This window comes from Pinus tabuliformis, chromosome 5_1, assembly GCF_031772625.1.
Source record: "Pinus tabuliformis cultivar Carrire ecotype Pingquan chromosome 5_1, CPIR1, whole genome shotgun sequence".
NCBI classification, from domain to species: domain Eukaryota; kingdom Viridiplantae; phylum Streptophyta; class Pinopsida; order Pinales; family Pinaceae; genus Pinus; species Pinus tabuliformis.
The window spans coordinates 352,659,812-352,679,766 of NC_142305.1; the positions used below are offsets into that span (position 1 = coordinate 352,659,812).

Below are 19,955 nucleotides of genomic sequence, written 5' to 3' on the forward strand. Positions count from 1 at the left end.
TGATGCCAAATGAAACGCCCAAACCGTTTGGGCAACCCTTTTGAATCAACAATCAACGGCTGAAATTGTTGCAATCGTCTAACATATAATCATGTGGCTTACAAGATGACAAGTAGGCATAAAGGGGAGTTGATCTCAGAGGGATCGCCTGACGGGGTAATGATCTCAGAGGGAACGCCTTACGGCGTAATTATGGGAAAAAAATATGATTGAATGGATGTGCTATCCTGTTTTTCAAAAGAAAAAAGACTGCATATACAGGGCAGGACACATCTATAGGCATAGCCGATGCCCCTTCTCCGATTCCTAAAAGATAGCTGTGTTCTTTTCTTCCCGTAAAAAAGGTAGCTGTGTATTTCACTGAAAGATAGCTGTGTTTTTGCCTTGCTGAAAGAAAGTATGCGGAAAATGAAACAGTAGATACCGGGAAGATTTTATGTGAAACAGATTGAAATTTTGGTAGACAACTCCCATTTTTTCTATGAAACAAACAAATTGACAAAATAGGTAGTGGGAAAATTTTAAGTGAAACAGATTGAAAGAATGTGTTATAATATATTTTGAAAAGAATAAAAGAATGCATATACAGGACGGGACGCATCTACAGGCATGGTGGATGCCCCTTCTTCCTACGCCTAAATGTAGGCGTGCAATTACAATTACAAAAATGATTATACCAAAGGCTGGCAAGATTTGGTAGTGGGATCCCACATAGCCGGCAGCAGAAATGCCCGTCCATTAACTCCGTGGGAATTGTAGCTCGCCCCACTTATTTTATCCATCAGAAGCTCCCCAGGGAAGCCCGGGTAAGCCCCCTTTCCATATATTCCGGAGCAGGCAGAGACGGCCTCTAAAGGTGCAGCGGCATCCCCTTGGAAGTAGCCGGTATTGAATGGATTGGTGGTTGTTCCTGCCAGAACGGTGGCCATGTTGATGATCATGCCATCAATGCCCACGTCTCCGTTTGGTGCCACCAGGGGAGGAGTCTGGGGTCCGTACATGGGCTGATGAAATGGCCACACGCACTGTCCAGGGCACTGACTCGCAGAATTCCCAACCCACGCGTATGGAATTGGAAGCTGCTCATCATGCTTCTCGGCAGCCTCCTTCCCCTGCAACATTCGGCTTCCTGTACTATTGAGATTGAGAGTGGCATGGAATCCGCAGGAGCTCATGCAGAAACCCTCCACAGTGACATCCTCGGAGGTGAGAACCAAGTACACAGCATTGGCATTTCCGGGTGATTTCCGAGGAGGCAGAGCCCCCGACTTGAGGGCAGCTTCAACCAGAGCAGCAATGTCAGTCCTCTTGAGTGACTTGCCGAGGGAGTATTGTTGGTCCACCTTCTGCTTTCCAAGCATTACAACACTGGATGTGGATGGGGCGGCCTTGTTGTTAGAGTGGGTGCCCTCGTACTTGTGCGTGGTCTTCCACCAAGTGGAGGCGGAGGGCTGATTTGCTTTTCCCTCTGACGTCTTTGCCCCAAGAGATTGTACAAAATCCCCCACAATGGAGCGTTGAACAGGGGTGAACTGCCCATACCAAATCAGATGGAGAGGGATCACCCCACTGGCAGAGAGCAGAGGACCATCATGGTAAGTCAAAACAACAGATGGCTCTTCCACCAACGCAGCAAGTTTCCTGGACTGTCCACCACCAGCAGCGGCGGATGCCCACAATACCGCCATACAAAACACGCCCATTTGCAGGATCACAGTCAGTCGAAGCCGCGAACCACAAGCAGCCATTTGAAGGCAAGCTGATAAAATACCCTGCAACCTTCACTATCACTATGGATCGATCAGAAGAGATCCAAAGGAATCAAACAATGAAGAAAGAAGCTACAATCAAGAAAGAAGTTACTGGTAGGGAAGAAAATACGGTTGTGAGATTGAAGAGCAGAGTAAAGGGATGAGGTTTAAGTAGGGGGGTTGTGGAAGCGAGGACGCGGTTACGCAGAAGGAGGTGGTGACAGCAATGGACAGAGGGGTGCCATGCTGGCCGGCATTACAGATGCCAAATGAAACGCCCAAACCGTTTGGGCAACCCTTTTGAATCAACAATCAACCGCTGAAATTGTTGCAATCGTCTAACATATAATCCTGTGGCTTACAAGATGACAAGTAGGCAGAGAGGGGATCTATAATCCTGTGGCTTACAAGATGACAAGTAGGCAGAGAGGGGAGTTGATCTCAGAGGGAACGCCTTACGGCGTAAAAATCTGGGAATCTGCATAATTCTCATATGACATATAAATATAAATATAAATATTATAAATATAAATATAATATTTATGAAATTATTTTGGAAAATAATTCCCATTTGACATATAAATATAAATATAAATATAATATTTATGAAATTATTTTTGAAAATAGAAGAGTACTGCAAAAACCAAAACCACAATTGCAATAAGCAAAATCTGCATAATTCCCCTATTAAATATATAGCTCCACAAATACATTAAAGAAAAATCTGCATAATTCCCATATTAAATATATAGCTCTACAAATATGTTAAAGAAAAATCTGCATAATTCCCATATTAAATATATAGCTCCACAAATACATTAAAGCAAAATCTGCATAATTCCCCTATTAAATATATAGCTCCTTAATGCAAAAGGAAGGGCAGACATTCCATAATTGCAATATTAAATATATAGCTCCTTAATGCAAAAGAAAGGGGAGACATTCCATAATTGCGAAACTTCTGAGCCTCAAATATTCGGAATCTCATAGCCAGATTCTCAGATTCCAATACATTTGTTTGGAATTATTACCAAATAGTGCATCAAATATTTATTATCCACAAAAAAATTGGGAGAATTATTACAATCTGCCTTCTCAACATAACGCCATAGCATAGCACCGCACCACAGTCGTCATCATTTGTTTTGTTCACCACCCAAGGGGCTCTTTACAGCGTCCATGAAGCTCTGCGTAGTACCCTCCGCCTTGTCCCCCGCCTGCATTAACATCATCCAAACTCAATTAAATCCAATACACTTTCATATTCAATTAATAATTACCTGTTTAATCATGAAATAAAAAACAACCTGTTGGAAGAAAGAGCCAGTTTGTTCTTTGCCCTCTTGGGCTTTTCCCATGATGGACTGACCCATTCCCTTGGTCGCATCAGTCCCTTGAGAAGCCTTCTCCTCAGTCATATCCTTCATCCCCTTCATGATGAAAAATATAAAATACCATCACCAGCAGCAATAACATCAATAACGAATATAAAATACTATCACCAGCAGCAATAACATCAATAGTAATTGATACACTCTAGTCCTTAAAAAAACAGTTCTTTCAAAAATAAATCAAAGGAGTTGAAATATGACCACTAAACACAAAAATTACTTGAGTTGTTTGCTGGGCTTGTTCAGCCTTCTCCTACCCATATTGCTTGCACTGCTCCGCCATCTTTGTTAATAGATCGATCGATTTCTTCAACACTAATACAAGTAATGTAATGCGATCATTTGCGTTGAGAAGAATGAGTAGCAGAGTCCCTTATATATAATGAGGGAGCGGAGCGAGTGAGATGGACATATGTGTCTTCTATGTGATACTGCTTTCAACAAATGTAGCCCAAACTTGAAGTCGTGGCACCCATGCATAGAGATAACAACGGAGACATTAAAGAATACCATTAGCAGACAATGAGGCGCGCTCTGTACAAAATCCCCCACAATGGAGCGTTGAACAGGGGTGAACTGCCCATACCAAATCAGATGGAGAGGAATCACCCCACTGGCAGAGAGCAGAGGACCATCATGGTAAGTCAAAACAACAGATGGCTCTTCCACCAACGCAGCAAGTTTCCTGGACTGTCCACCACCAGCAGTGGCGGATGCCCACAATACCGCCATACAAAACACACCCATCTGCAAGATCACAGTTAGTCGAAGCCGCGAACCACAAGCAACCATTTGAAGGGAAGTTGATAAAATACCCTGTGACCTTCACTATCACTATGGATCGATCAGAAGAGATCCAAAGGAATCAAACAATGAAGAAAGAAGCTACAATCAAGAAAGAAGTTACTGGTAGGGAAGAAAATACGGTTGTGAGATTGAAGAGCAGAGTAAAGGGATGAGGTTTAAGTGGGGGGGTTGTGGAAGCGAGGACGCGGTTACGCAGAAGGAGGTGGTGACAGCAATGGACAGAGGGGTGCCATGCTGGCCGGCATTACAGATGCCAAATGAAACGCCCAAACTGTTTGGGCAACCCTTTGGAATCAACAATCAACGGCTGAAATTGTTGCAATCGTCTAACCTATAATCCTGTGGCTTACAAGATGACAAGTAGGCAGAGAGGGGAGTTGATCTCAGAGGGAACGCCTTACGGCGTAAAAATAATACCTTTTAAATTGCTACGAACAGGAAGCTCCGCTTTCAATATAAAAAGAGAATATGTATGGTTTGTTGAGTGTAGAACGAAAATCAATCAGCAACCAACTAATATACCTTTGCAAAAATCACTGAGCGGACAATGAATATAGCTTGAATATAGCTTCGTTCTGGATAAGAACAAAGTCCACATCTTATCATTTGAAATGAAATCGCAATTACCTCCACGTTGACTATGGAGACTATATTTAAATAATCTTTTAATTTTTTAATATCCACCATTTTTTATATTTTAAAAAGGTAAGAGATCCATCAGAGTTTTTTTTTCATAATTTGTTTTGATTTTCAAAAAAAAAAAAATATTCTTAGATTATTATAGTTTTGTTGAGTTAAAATATTAAGAAAGCTTGTAGTGTGACAAATATTTTGAAAATTAGATCGAATGTGAGTATAATTAAATAATCTTTTAATTTTTTAATATCCACCATTTTTTATATTTTAAAAAGGTAAGAGATCCATCAGAGTTTTTTCATAATTTGTTTTGATTTTCAAAAAGAAGAGAAAAAAACATTCTTAGATTATTATAGTTTTGTTGAGTTAAAAGATTAAGAAAGCTTGTAGTGTGACAAATATTTTGAAAATTAGATCGAATGTGAGTATAAGATGGATAATCTAAGAGAAAGTGATTTTCATCTTCAACTTTCTTAGCATCGCATAAGTGACAAATTCTTTCATCCCATGGCATTTTGGGAATTGACTAGTGCCAAGTTCCACATCTAGATTAGATCATTAGATTGTTTGTCATCCATCTCGATGTTTCTACAGTGTAAAAAGTGGAGGAAAAAGCTCATTGGACCATTTTTATTGCCGAGACCCAATTGGGAAATCGGGGTCTAAAACCTTTTGGGGATAGTTTAGGCATAAAATGACAATTTTTTAGGGTAAAACTTTTCCACCTTAGTTGTACACTTTTTTATCGTATTCTACACATGAAAATATTTCCAAAAGTGCAAGAATAGCCTCAATTGGATTTTGTATGTGAAAGTTATGTCACTGAAAAGTTGACCTGCTTGTTTTCGTCATCACAATTCGAGAGGATCCCACGTTAGCTCCCATTATCCATGGAAAAAGTGTTAGCCATGTTATCATGATGAAAAAGAATCTAGAAGAGTCCATATTGTAACTCTAGTTAAGAGTTGAAGGATTCACACCTAACCATTAACAGACTATCAGGCTGTGTTATAATTCGACCATTATGAAGAAAATGGGTTTCATTACTTTCAAGTGCATGTGTTTCATAGATGAGCAGAGTAGCCAAGGGGCACAGGGAGAGAGCACACAGATAATATTTGTGCACTATAGTAGCCCACAGGCCATAGGCCTTCTTTTTACTCACATTTACTTTCTATTTAGATAAAGAGATCAAACAACCTCACCTTCTAGATGGGTTTTCTCCCGACAAGGTTTACCAAGTTATATCTTGTGCCAATCATGGTTTTTCGAATTTACTTTTTCGTTTTCAAATTTTTGCATAATTATAATGTGCATGCATACATAATAAATAGTAATTTACAGATCCAGAAATCTAAAGAGAAATAAACCCTCAAAGTGTAGATTTTAGATTTTTAAGTATAATTTTGTTAGATCTTGTGACAAACTATCTAGTAGAATATCCACCATAGTTTAATAATCATACTAGTATTATAACCAATTCATTTGGGTGAATTGTGGATACTTGCAAGGGATTTAGGTCGGCTAACACAAACATCATAAAACCCCAATCATGGCTGACGAATATATAAATAACCCCTGTGATCCTATGGAGGAGAGGTTTTTGTGGTTTCCAAGCACAATTTGCAGATATAAACCATAATGTGAACCTCCTCGTGACATCCCTAACCAATAAGATCGAGCTCTTAAGAGAATATGGGGATTCTAATGCAAAGGTCCAATTGTAGGGGAGATCAAGAGATTGGGATGAGGAGTCAAAAATATCAACTCATTTCGATTGTCATGAACCATTGGCAGTCCCAATTCAAAATGGAAGCAAAGGTCGATATCAAGTTGTATTAAGGTGAAATCGATGCTTTAAATCCAAATCACTGGTTGTCACATTTATAAGGCTATTTTAGTGTTCATCATATAGAGGAAGAACATAATATTAATTTTTTGTGATTGTAATTAGAATGTTGTGCCCTGACCTAGTGGGAAAGCCACACAAAAACCTTGAATGTAGTGTACCTCCACTTATAACCATTTTTTTTCTTGTTTTCTTATAGAAAACTTCAACAACTATATTCATACCTTTTTTTTTCTTTCCTCATTCATTGTTAGCATTGAAAAATTAAACCTTGAGATTTCTTTGTAACACAACTTCCTCAATGACTCATAAGATACGTGATTCACTGTATGCTTTTTGATTGATAATTAGGCCACTAGAGTTAATGTGATTGTTATGTATTTACACTTATTTTCTAATAAGGAGTAGCATGTTAAAAAGAGTTATATCTATACACATTGGAAAAAGGAGTGGATTTGAATTCTCAACTGTGGTTCCCACTTTACTCAACAATTCCTTGGCTAACCACTATCTTTTCTTGTGCCTTGTTTAATTAATAACCTTGTATGTATTACAATGCAAGTCTTCTCTGCCATGACTCATGCCCTTGGACTTGGTTTATTTTACATAAGTCTTATTCTTATATCTAATCTAACGCTGCCCTTGCTATGTAATAATTCCGGTATATAATGCATGGGACCTTGGCCTAGGTGTCATGCATGCAATCTTGGTGGTGCTCTATGCTTATAAGTGGATGGGGCAGATTTAGTAAGGCAAACATATTGTGATGATGGTTTATTGAATGTGTTGGATAGAATGACTACCTTTTCGCATCTATCATTTAACATTGTATGCCTCTATATACTTAATTTTCCACCACCTTTAAGTGTTTTCTTTTGTTAATTTCTTACTAATTTTCTATGTGAATCATGGGGGTTTTGCAATGTAGACAATGGCATCAATTCCATAGTAGGTTGATCCAGGTGGCTCCAGAAATGCTCAAAATTCAGAAGTGGCTTTGGAAAATCTCAAAAATAAAATTTATTGGATTGAATTGAAATCGGGGTCATATCAAATATCTCGTCACAATCGTTCCAACGATGCAAATGGAACTTAAATTCTAGCTTGTATGTGTAAGTTTTGGTCAAACTAGGCCGATTGGTAGCCACTAACATGGTGACAATTTGGCATTTCACGGTGACGGTTTTTGGCAGTCAGAAAAGGAGAATTTGTTGCCTAACTAATTTTTCTAACGACCCTAAAAATCCGCTCATGGGTTTTTGAATAAATTATTCTAAAAAAATGAAAAATAAAAATATATTAATGGGGTGGCAGGCCACTAACCCTGCCAACCCCTCATGTATTTTTATATATGGCCATGTCGTTTCAAAGACCATATATATATGGCACCATGTATTAAAATGGACTAGTGGGTTTGAACCCACAATTGATCGGATGGTCGGCGTGCCCAGTGTGGCAACCCAACCCATACGACAACTTTAATATGCTACCAACAATTAACCATAAACCAAACTCATTACAATGCGCCCAATAAAATAATTGTTCGGTATTTAAAATTAGAGTAGCGAGTTTTGAACCCAAATAGCTCCCAAACCACTGGTTACTATTAAACATGCCAACCAATGGGGCAATGCCCCAATTAATAAAAAATCGGCCCAAAACTTAATATAAAAACTCGCCATTTTGCCCAGCAGAGGCGACAAGAATGAAGGAGAACAAAAACGAGTGCACAGAAGGAGTAATTGAATACTGGAACCATGCGCCGAAACCATGATTGGGCACGATTTTCAAGGGAATATCCAGAGAATGTTCTAAGAGAATATTCCATAGAATATTCCTACATCAGAATCATGAGGACTCTAAAAGATTCCCTAAACGCTAAATTTTGACAGTGGCATAACCATATCGACTTTATAATAATTTTTCTCATAATTTCACACGGACCGTAATGGTGAGATCATATTTTACATCTGAGTAGAAGATCTTCAATCAAATTGCAAAGAGGAATCTTTCTGGAATCATGAGGAATCTAAAAGATTCCCTAAGGGCGGATTTTTGAAGTTTCAGAACCAGACCTACTTTATAGTCAAATTAATCAGTTTTTCGAAAGGAACACAATGGTAAACTCAGAATTGTCATCTGAGTAGCTGAAATACATTCAACCAGCAAGAAGGAATATTTGGGGAATCTTTGATATTCCCAAGGGTCCATATTTTGATGGTGTCAGAACGAGGTTGAGTTTACAGTCATTTGACACGATTTCATGCCATGAATTTAACGTTGCAATCCATTCCTTCGACAAATCTATGCATTTTGATGCCATCCTTGAAAGTGGAGGTATATGATGTAGTGACATCATGTCTTTCTTTTGAGATCGCGCCATGAATTCAACATTTCAGTCCATTCCTTAGCAAAGCTATGCATTTTGAGGCCATCCCCGAAAGTGTAGGTATATGATGCAGTGGTGCCATGTTTTTCTTTAGATTTGCTGAGATGACACTTTTGATGTTGAGATCCTTTTTAACCATTATGTTGGAGGATACTTGTATGCCACTTCATGTGAGAATTAGATATCTTCTCATGCTAAAGAAGGGACCATATGAGTGAGATTTCTTGTAGGAGAACGTCTCATGGAGAGACATGCACTCTTGTTGAGGGATTTTATTCTTGTAATGACAAAGAATACACCATGTACTTCATCATCATCTTGCAACATTTAATGAAGCAATCTCCACACTCTTAACACGAGGCCGAGAGATGTAACCCACGCTGGGTGAATTCCGTTATCAATGTGTTTGTGTTCTTTGATTTGATGTTCGTCATTATGTTTCCTCTTATTTAATGTATGTACATGTGTTTTTTCATACTCTTTCACATGTAATTATACTAACATCACATAAGTAAAAGATCTTGGTTAATTTTAGTAGCTGAGAGGATCAAGATCAAATGACTATGTACATATTTCATTCGATATTGTTACTTAGGGTTTGAAAATTTTCTCTTAATTTTTCTATATTATCACTAGAAACACAAGCTGGGATAATCGTGCATACGTTTTTCTTTTTTTTCACAAGCCATTTTCCACGGTAACATGAGTGTATTATACTTGTACCTCATTTTGTTCATAGGATTCATAGTCTAATTAATTTATCTGAGAGAGGATTTATCTAAATTACCTTACCTATTAGTAATTTTTGTATTCTCTTATTCAATTCTTCTCTAGATATAATATTCGTTGGAGTTCAAGAGCAGTGTAGTCACAAAACAAACCATTTTAGGGTTTCCCTTCTAGGGTTTCTTGACCATGAAAACCTGAGTATTCATTTCTCAAACAATTTCTTCGTTTTAGTCATAGTTCCTTATTAATTATTTTAGTATCGTGATTATTTCCTTCAATTTTTTATTTTTATTTTTTTGTTTATTTTATTTTATTTATTTATTTATTTATTTTTATTTATTCCGTACTCCTTCAGCGAAAGAGACTAGTGGGGTCTCTGCATGAATGCTGACAGGGGTTTACGAGCCCGAAACCCTCGACATTTAAGATATTATAATTTAACCCATAGGCCTTTTCATACTATGGGATAAGTATTTTAGTTACAAAGTTCTATTATATGACTAAGAGAAGTCGTTTTTGGATCTAATTAGAGTTCTATTTTTGCCACATCTTTGGATTTCCTCTCTTATTATTTTCATGGTTTTAATTATGAGAATTTACCAAAGTGTTTTTCTTCATAAACACTATGGGGATTCCCACACTTGAACTATTTACAAGTTGTTCTGGATTCGTTAGGTGATGGAGGTAACTCTTACAACCTAGTGAGTATTGTACCTTATTATCAACTCAAATAGTGTGCCGAAGGGTTTCATACTTCACTCTAGGTGGATGCATCACCCACACGCCCATAGTGTAGGAGGATACAAGAAATATGAAAGAAATTCCCATCATCAACTCTGGCCTCGGGAGTTTTGGTGTTTGGAATCAATTTGCAAGTAGTCCCACCCGTGTTCTACTCTTGATGCATTAAAATTTCAATAATTTTTTGTTGATATGGGTTCATGGTTAATTCTTTCTTTATTTAGAATTTCTAATTTGGTAACCCATTTAGGATTATTATTGAAGAATTTACTTAGAGGAGGAATACCTATTTACTACACATTTTTAGGCATGTGGCAAACACAACTACATTCAGGTATTTTCACACATAATTCCTCTTCTCAATTTCTCCTACTAAGGTTTTTAGGTTCTTCATAATTTTGTTCCATATTTCGAGAATATTTGTTATTAAAATGCTTTTTAACTATATGCATGTTATAGAAAGGATTTCAAGCCTATAACTAATAGATAATTCAAAAGGCAAGTTTACCTTTAATTTTAAGATAATTAAAAATAAACATTGGAATCAGATTCACATCATACAAAATTTTGATAAAACAAATAGGAATCCATCTTTTCATACCACGCTCTAGGTGCCTGCTTGAGGCCATAGAGAAACTTCTTTAGTTTGCATACTAGAGATTAATTTTTCATGTATCCCTATGGCTTCTCCATGTATATTTCCTCCTCAAGATCACTGTGAAGAAAGGCATTCTTCACATCCATATGATGCACCTCCCATCCTCTTGTTGCTGCAATGGAGAGAGCTAGCCGAATGGAATCCATTTTTTCCACTAGAGAAAAAGTCTCATCATAGTCAACACCATGTACCTATTGAAAACCTTTTGCCACCAACCATGCCTTATATCGACTAACTTGGCCATATGCTGCTTTCTTGGTCCGATAAACCCACTTGCACTTCACAAGTTTATGATTAGAAGGTAGCAGAACTAGGTCCTAAGTCTGGTTCTCAATGAGAGATTTGCATTCCTCATCCATATTTGCTTCCAATTTAGGATGCCCAACTGCTTCTCAATAAGATTGTGGATTAGATGCATGCATGACTCCATATCTAAGAGTGCTTTTCGAGCTTCCTAAAACTAATTTCTAGTGGAAGGATCATCTAAGAGATCACTCTTTTTGTGCCACTTTTGTGCTAAAGGTGGTCGAGAATCTTCTCAACTACATGAGGAAATATTATCTCGATGTTCAAAATCCAGTGGTCCAATAGCTATCATAGGAAAGGACTCATCTAGATTAGATTTCTTATCTGAAATATCATCTACATACTCATCAATTAATAGCGAGGGAAGATTTGTAATAGGTTGATCTGGTGGTGCATGCAAAGCATATTCTTCAAACTTTACACTCCTTTCGATAAAGAGCTCTTGAGTGTTGATATCAAGCAATATGTACCCTTTGAATTTATCAAGTTATCCAACAAACATGCATGCCTTTCTCTGATGCTCCAATGCCTTTCTCCAAATTTTGAAATGGCTAAATTCAAGTTGCATGCAAGTCCAAGCCTCAAAAGTTGTTTTTCTAGTAACATATTTATGAGGAGATCTATTCTAGATGTATGAGGCACAATTGATGGCTTTGGCCCACAATTTTGATGGAAGAGATATTGCATGCAACATGAAACTATCCATCTCTTTCAAAGATCTATTCTTCCTCTCGACCACCCTGTGTTTCTGCAGAGTGTAAGGAACTATATGTTGCAAGTTTACTCCTACTTCATTACAAATATTTTGGATATATTTTTTGACTTATTCTTTCCCATTATCTGTGCAGAGGATTTTGATGTATTTTCTAGATTGATTTTCTGCATGTGCTTTGAAAAAATGTAGATGTTGAAAAACTTGAGAGTTGAGTTTCAGGAAATAAACCCAAGTGAATCTCATGTAATCATCTATAAATGACAAGACATATCTTGCCTTACTGATTGAAGGTACTGGAAATGGACACATGAGATCAATGTGTACAAGCTCAAAAGGTGAAGAGGCTCTCCATGCATTCCCCTTCTTTAACTTGTCTTCTGCCTACTTTCCAAGAGAAAATACATTACAAAAACCATTTTCAAATTCAGTGGCCCACAATCCTTTAACCATCCCCTGATTGCTAAGTCGTTGCATGTATATGAAATTAAAGTGCCCAAATATCTCGCGCCAAAACCTACTTTCTTCATTTGCATGCGTAAGTAGTGAAATAGATTCTAATTCAGAAGCAAAATCATAAAATTTATACAGACAATATTGATCATTTACCTTTCCATATGCAATTTTTAAGTTGGTTTACATATCACAAAATGCTCATAGAATCCGGGGTAAATTTCGCTTTCCTTCTAGTTCTTATGTGTGTCATCTAATACATTGAAAGAATATTTGCAGAAAGCCTTGGAATATGAAAGACATTCTCAAAACTTTCATCTTTGAATTGAACTCTTCCTTTTGCAGTTACTTCAACTACATAATTGTCCCCCATGAGAATAGGAGGTCCTGAGTATGCATGTAGAGAAGAAAAGATTCATTTTAATAACTCATATGATGTGAAGCTTCTGAATTGATAATCCATTCTTGCGGTGTAGAATGAATGAAAATCAAAGCATCATCATTACCCCTTGTTTCTAATTATTTTTCCTCCATCTTCTTCTTGGCACTTTTTGGAATGTGATGACAAAGATTATTTTGTTGAAGAGTCTTTTCCATTAGATCAATAATATTATTCATGCAAGAGGATTTAGGATGATAGCCTCTATTACAATAAGGGCACTTGGAATTTCCTTTCTTTCCCTTCTTACCCTTTGAGCTGGAAGAATCATTTGGAGGTTTTGGATTTCCTCCCTTTCTTGGATCTGGATCTCTTTCCTGTAGAAAATCTGATGTAGGTTAACCCAATAATGCAATATACATTAAAGCAAAATACTATAACCTACTTCTACTATCAATTTGTGGAAGCTTAAAGATCGAGTTGAACAATATAACCAGAAGAAGAAGAATCAATCGCACAATACACATGAAAATAATTTTGGGGAAAGCCTCAGCTCAAAACCCCACGATATTGTATTATCATACACGGTGGAAATACATAGGAATTATACAAAGCCTTAACTCTCACAGCTAGGTAGCTCTCAGTACAATCCTCATAAATGCTCACAGGCAATCTTGGATTCTCTCTAGCTTTCCTCTCCTCCCTCCAAGCTCATATTTCCTTGCACTGTTCCTTGTAGATGATTTCCATTATCAAGTGGAAGATCCCTTCTACCAAGTGGATGATCCTTCCTCCAAAAATACACAATCTTCAAGGATGATTTCCTTGACTACATGCATGAGTTTTCTTTATAATAAAACACATGTAATTGATAGTACACTGTCCTTCAACATTAATCTCAATTGCGGCTTTCTCAGAATAGACATGCATGAGTTTATGATGAGGGAATCTTCAGTTAACTGGAGTAGCACTAGTTGTGTGCATTAATGCATCAACTCACTGTTAACTCTCTATTAGTTCCTCAAATATTTTGGAAGTAATTTAACTGGACTTAACTTAGAAACTGAGTTAACTAATTACTACTCAAATATAACTCAATATTATCTCCTTAATTCAATGGATAACCCTTGCATGACTTTAGAAAGACTTCTAATTTTGAATTTCTCCAACTAATTAATTTAAGATAAATTAATTAATTATTTCCAAGTAGCTCTTAAGACTAAATTCGATTTTAATTCACAATTTAATTCAAGGAAAAATTAAATTGAAATATTCTTGTTGCCATATTTCAACATTTCCTTTCCTTTTACCATAGATTGTTGATATGGTTTTGAGTTGGAATTTCCTTTTTCATGCATGGAAAGTGCATGTGAATTTGAATAATTTAATGAACCCGTGTTGATGAGCTTATCCTTCTCATGAATAGGATACTCAACAAATGCATCAAGTTTGGAATTTTCCATTTATCTCAAATTTCAAGTCTAACTGTATGAAATGCAGAAACAGAAAAACATATTCAAGACCTAATTTAGACAAAATAGAAAGCATAATATGACTTCCTTGTTTGGATTTATCGATCCTACAATCATGTAATTGTAGAAGTAATGATTTTAATGTCATAAAGAAATCCTGAATGTTCTCAAAGTTGTTTGGATCTAAGGAATTTAGCTCATTTTCGAGAATATGAGCCTGCATCTCATCTTTCTTTTGAAATAAATTCTCCAATATTTTTCACACCTAATTTAGAGTTTTGTATGTGTCCACATGGAAATGCAATGTTGGAGATATGGACAACAATAGAAGACCACAAGCCTTGTCCATCATGTTGAAGTATTTGTATTTTTCAATGACGGAATTTGGTTCAGCTTCTGTATTCACAACTATCCAATACAAGCTTTTGCTTATGAGGTGAAGCAAAATATTTGGCTTCCATTGGAAGTAGTTATACATAGTGAGAATAGATGAAGATGGGAACTCCATTCTTTCACTTTGCAATTGTAGCAACAATTGTAGCAATTTTCTAATATTTTGATCCACAAATCAAATCTCTGAATCATTCCAAATTATTTCATCTTTAAACCCACAAAATATTTTTCATATGCCTTCTCCAGGCCCCTGTAGCTCTCATACCATGTAAAATTATTAGGGAACATATATAGATATAGCTAAAGAATAATTTCACAGAATCACAAGAATTGAAAAAGAAAGTTTGAATTGAGAAAGAATTTGATTACCTAATATTGATTTGAGAATGAATACATAAAGCAACTAAGTTAAGCTTAGTTGTACATGCAATAACTAAGGCTAATTAGAGCACAAATATGAATCTAGTTGAATAATAATGGCACAAACTCATAAGAATTGAAAAAGCAAGTTGGAATTGAGAACCAATTTGATTACTCAATATTCATTTGAGAATCAATACATAAAGAAAATAAGTTAAGCTTAGTTTTACATGCAATTACTAAGGTTAATTAAAACTTACTAAATCTAATTGTGATTTATATTCTGTTAACGTTCACATGCACCATGTGTGGGCACTAGAATTAACTAACTAAATCCATGTGCACACCACATGTAAGAAGTCGAGTTAACTAACTAAAGCCAAGTGAACACCACATGTAAGCAATATATTTAACTAATGCTTACTAAGTGCACATCACATGCAAGAACTAGAGTTGAACTAAAGCTAATTAAGGCTAACTAGGTGCACATATACCAATAATACAAAAAAATACTTCTTCACATATGCTTTCGATTCATATATTGGATAGCTAATGAATCTCCCTTTTATAGAGGTTTTAAAGGTTTCTAGTAAGAGAGCCATCCTTGATATTTGAACTTTAACTTAAATTTGGATCCAATTCAATATTTCAGGAGGGAAAGACAAATTTGGAAGTTTCCAAATTTTAGGCCAAACCCCTTCTTCCGTTTAGGCTGACTTAGATTTGAATTTATATTTCTTCCATAATTAATAGAACCACAACAAATATTAATTTATAAATTTAATAGAAAAACCCTTGTGGCTTCAAGATTGGAGTAATATGCTAGCTAGTGAGAAGTTATCATGTCATGTTCTTTTGGGGTTCTTAATCATGAGGTAGGAGAATTGGCCTTCCAAGATATATATCTTGCAAACTGTGATGAACCAAAAAATGTACCATATACTGTTGGAATTGAAATGAAGTGGAGCACAGCTGGTGATGGTTACTAGGGAAGATTCACTAATCATCACTCTCAAAATATTCATCAAGAGCATGACTTATAGGGTTTTCTTGGGGCTTCGACTAATGGCACTTTCGATTTTATGAAAATCTGGAAAAAAACCAAAATAGTTCAAGGGAAATGTTGCCAACAATGAAAACAAAATTCAATGATCACCCCCTTTATCATTGATGGCACCACATACTCCCCTGAAACCATTGCTCCTTCTCATCGCATGCCTCCAAATGTTTCCCTATAATTCTCTCCCCATTTGACATCAATGGAAAAGGGTTATTCCCCGTAAAGAAATTGCTTCCTCTAATGATATGCCTTTCTCGATTTGATAATTCCTACAATAGACTACCTTAAGTTCTCTTATTGTTTATCTACTCCTAGCTTGTTATGATCCCATGACTTGACACATTTGATTCTACCTTAATCTTTCTACAATCCTCTCCATCACTTGTCAATTTGAAGTTGTTATTCTACTAAATCTACCCATGATGATAAAAGACACTCTGACTTCTAATTCTATCTATCATTTTTCATCTATCAACTTATCAAATGATATATCTCTAAATGTGAAATTACTTCTACATAGGCTCACCTTGTTCAACATTCACCAGACAGGGAGTGTTCAACAACAAGGCTTAGAACAAGATAGAAAATAGCTATGCAGTTGGATCATCATGAACCTTGACATCTTCTATTGTGGATTTATCAAATATTTTTTAACTTCACAAATCCTAAGATCATAGCTACTGGGACATCTTCATTCTCCTAATCTTCTTGTTGTTTCTTTCTTCTCCAAGCTTTCCCTTATATGATCTTTGAATTATCTTTCCTACATGAATCTATCATGTGTCTGCAATCATGAGAAATATTTCCATAGTGATGCCATTTGACACATTCTATATTGGACTTTACTGAGATATAATTTTTGCTGGTATAATTATTTTGAAATCTATCATTCGATCTTGCAAGCTTTCTTCTTGGGTTTTTATAATTAACCTTGTTATACATACTGCAATCCATAACCATATGCCCAAATTTATAACATGAACAAAAATAAACATTAAACATGCTAGGGTACTTGGATGAGATTCCTTGTCAGGAATATTTTCTATAAATGTTCTTTCTTGGAGGGGGGCAGTCCTTTAATGACTCTTGGGTACTTTAGTATTCTTTCTTGGAGCTACAACTTTTTCAACTTTATTTTTTCCTTGATTTGAACTTTGAGGAAGCTTTTTTTCTATGCTCTATAAGGTCTTGGAGCTTACCACTCCCTTGGATGACATTTCTTTAGCATAACTAATATCTATTTTGATACATGGTGATATCTGGCAACTAAGAATATCATCCAAGGTTTGTGTGCTCTTCATCGTCTTGTTCAACTTGTCTAATTCAACTCTTAATGATATAATTTTGTCTTCTCATTTCATGAAATCCATTTCTTTCTTCTAAATATGACAATTATTTTTTTCTTCAATTCTCTTAGCCCCTTCAAGCTGGATCATCAAACAAGTGTTCTCTTCTTTCAATTTGTGACAAAGGTCTTCTTCATCCTTAGACTTTTCTTTTAGATGACTCATTAGATGAGAAATTTCTTGTTCCTTTTAATTGATGATATGATCCTTCTTATCAACATCCTACATTTGTTCCTTAAGTTTGTTAACCATTGCAATAGATACATAAAGTTTCTTTTACTTGTGATCAGCTTCTTCCTTGACCTTACAATTTTCTTCTTCTATGTTCTTCATCTCTTTCAAAGCATTGATTAATACCTTTTCCATGTCTACTTTCTCTTCTTTGTCTTCTTCATCATTGTGAAACTCATTCATATGATAATTTTCTTGAATCAAAGCATGACCATCATCATCTTTGTCTTGACCAAAATTACCTTGACTTGCATGAAGATTTTGAATTCTCTCTCAAAGATATTTGGCAGATGAGAATAATCCTACATTGGATTTCATGGAATCTCACATGGCACTTAAGATGATGCTCATGGCTTTGGAATTGTATTTTCTTAATTCATCACTAGACGTATTCATAGAAATAAAAAAATCCCATACATCATTTCTAATAGCTTGCAAATAGGTTTCTATTTTATCTTTCCAAATTACAAAACTTGATTCATTGATCAGAGGAATTTTACCAACCTATTTCTTTTCGTCAATTGTAATAGGTTCTAAAATAATTTCAATATCAAGAACATCCTTTGGCTTCTTTGAACACTTGGTGGCTTTCCTCATTGACTGTCCCATCTTGATTCACTTAATATCTTCCTTCCATTTTTTAAGTTGCTACTGAAGGAATCAACTCTACTACCAGTTGTTGGAAATACTCGGGGGGGGGGGGGGGGGGGGGGTGTGGTCTGGGGGGTTGAATCAATATTTCTTACTTTAATTAGTATTCTTAACTTTTAAAAGAATTAAATCATATTAGAATTAGTTACACATAAAAAATCATTAATGACATTCAAGAATGCATAGAATCAAGAAAATACATGCCAGAAATTTGTAGGTGGAAACCCTTTTAGGAGAAAACCACCAAATTCTTCTTAGTATTTTTCTTCACTGAAAAGTATATCAATAGGAAGCTCCAACTTCCATCATTTTTAGCTACAAATGAGGTAGGATCCAATGTCGTGGCTTATAGGCTACAACCTAGTGGATTCACGAACACCATGTTTACCAGCTGCTACTAGAAGGATGCTTCAATGCCGAGGTTTACAAGCTATGACCTAAAGGATTCTCCAACACCTTGTTTACCAACTGTTATTAGATGGACTCTCCAATGCCCTGCAAAGACTCCAACCCATCATATAACTACCTTTCGAGCCTGAAGTGTTATTAGGCTTTGACATGGAGGCAGCTACACTCCCATACCTTGCACCACCTTGCTACCCTGAACAGTCGAGAGACAATGTTTCACAATTTTTATATTGGATTCACCTGTGCTCTTAATGATCAAATATAAAAAATCTACTCAACTGTCTCTTTTTGATATAAGTCTAATGCTTTTAACTTCTCAATACATCATGCTCTCTCTACATATCAAAAGAACAACTATTCCTCTTGAATATAAGCTTAAAAATGAATGCAAGTTCCAAAACCCTAGTTGCATCCAATCTCTACTCAGCAAAGTCTGCTTCTACTCAATCATTCCTCATTATCACACTTTGGTAAATCAGGCTGCCAACATAAAATAATTTGTACAAGATGTCAAATTTAGTAGTTATCACAAAATCTGGTATGGCATCATTATGCTTCCAGATCAAAGACTCGGTCAAATGAGGATATGAGGATAGCCTCGCAACATCCTCTTTATACTCACCATAGAATTATATCATTTTATTACAAACACTAATACAATTGTTGCAACTATCTTGACAGTCCTTCCCTCCAAAACACATTAATATCAAATTCTACAACTCAAAAAGACATGCTCCACCAATATCAAACCCCAGAAGTATCTTTTTACATCAACAATAATAGAAAATTTTGGCCTAACATATCTTATATATCAATTCTATTCGAAAAATACTACTAGCATGCTGATCATCCATAAAACATACTCAACCATACAACTTTGTAGTAATTTTGATGACAACAATACATACATGTATATTATTCTTAGCATATTTGTCATAGAAACACTAGAAACATAGGTTGTATCAACAATATATGTTCTAACAAATTACAGCTTAGAGTTTGGTACAACTTTAACAACCCCTATCCTCGACTTGTCAGCTCTATTTGTTACAAACTTTTCAAATCTTATTAATGAAAAACTTCTTTCAGCAGCATTGGTAGCATATACAAGCTTGTCATACAACTTCTCTACTTATGAGAGACTTACAAGTGTTCCCTATTGGATTATTATCTCAATCATCATCACAATCCCTGAAATTCCATTCAACAATGCAACCAATGGCCTCTTCATTG

The 19,955-nt window shown here is 36.0% G+C and overlaps 1 protein-coding gene and 1 pseudogene across 1 annotated transcript; both read right to left on the bottom strand.

Moving 5' to 3' along the window:
- Positions 1-569: 569 nt before the first annotated feature.
- Positions 570-1,864, bottom strand: LOC149164912 (protein EXORDIUM-like 2 pseudogene; annotated as a pseudogene).
- A 1,023-nt stretch (positions 1,865-2,887) lies between these two features.
- LOC149164913 (uncharacterized) lies at positions 2,888-3,425 on the bottom strand. The gene is made up of 3 exons (XM_089431031.1): positions 3,354-3,425; positions 3,059-3,181; positions 2,888-2,968 (listed from the first exon to the last, which is right to left on the bottom strand). Exons 2-3 carry the CDS (start codon positions 3,176-3,178, stop codon positions 2,888-2,890), a joined length of 201 nt encoding a protein of 66 aa, XP_089287157.1. The 5' UTR covers positions 3,179-3,181; positions 3,354-3,425.
- Between the last annotated feature and the right edge of the window lie 16,530 nt (positions 3,426-19,955).

Excerpts from the sequence above, each read along its gene's own strand:
- LOC149164913 (XM_089431031.1), bottom strand. The coding sequence starts at position 3,178 with ATGAAGGATATGACTGAGGAGAAGGCTTCTCAAGGGACTGATGCGACC. Across the intron at positions 2,969-3,058 it reads CTGGCTCTTTCTTCCAACAG|GCGGGGGACAAGGCGGAGGG; the intron begins GTTGTTTTTTAT and ends ATGTTAATGCAG.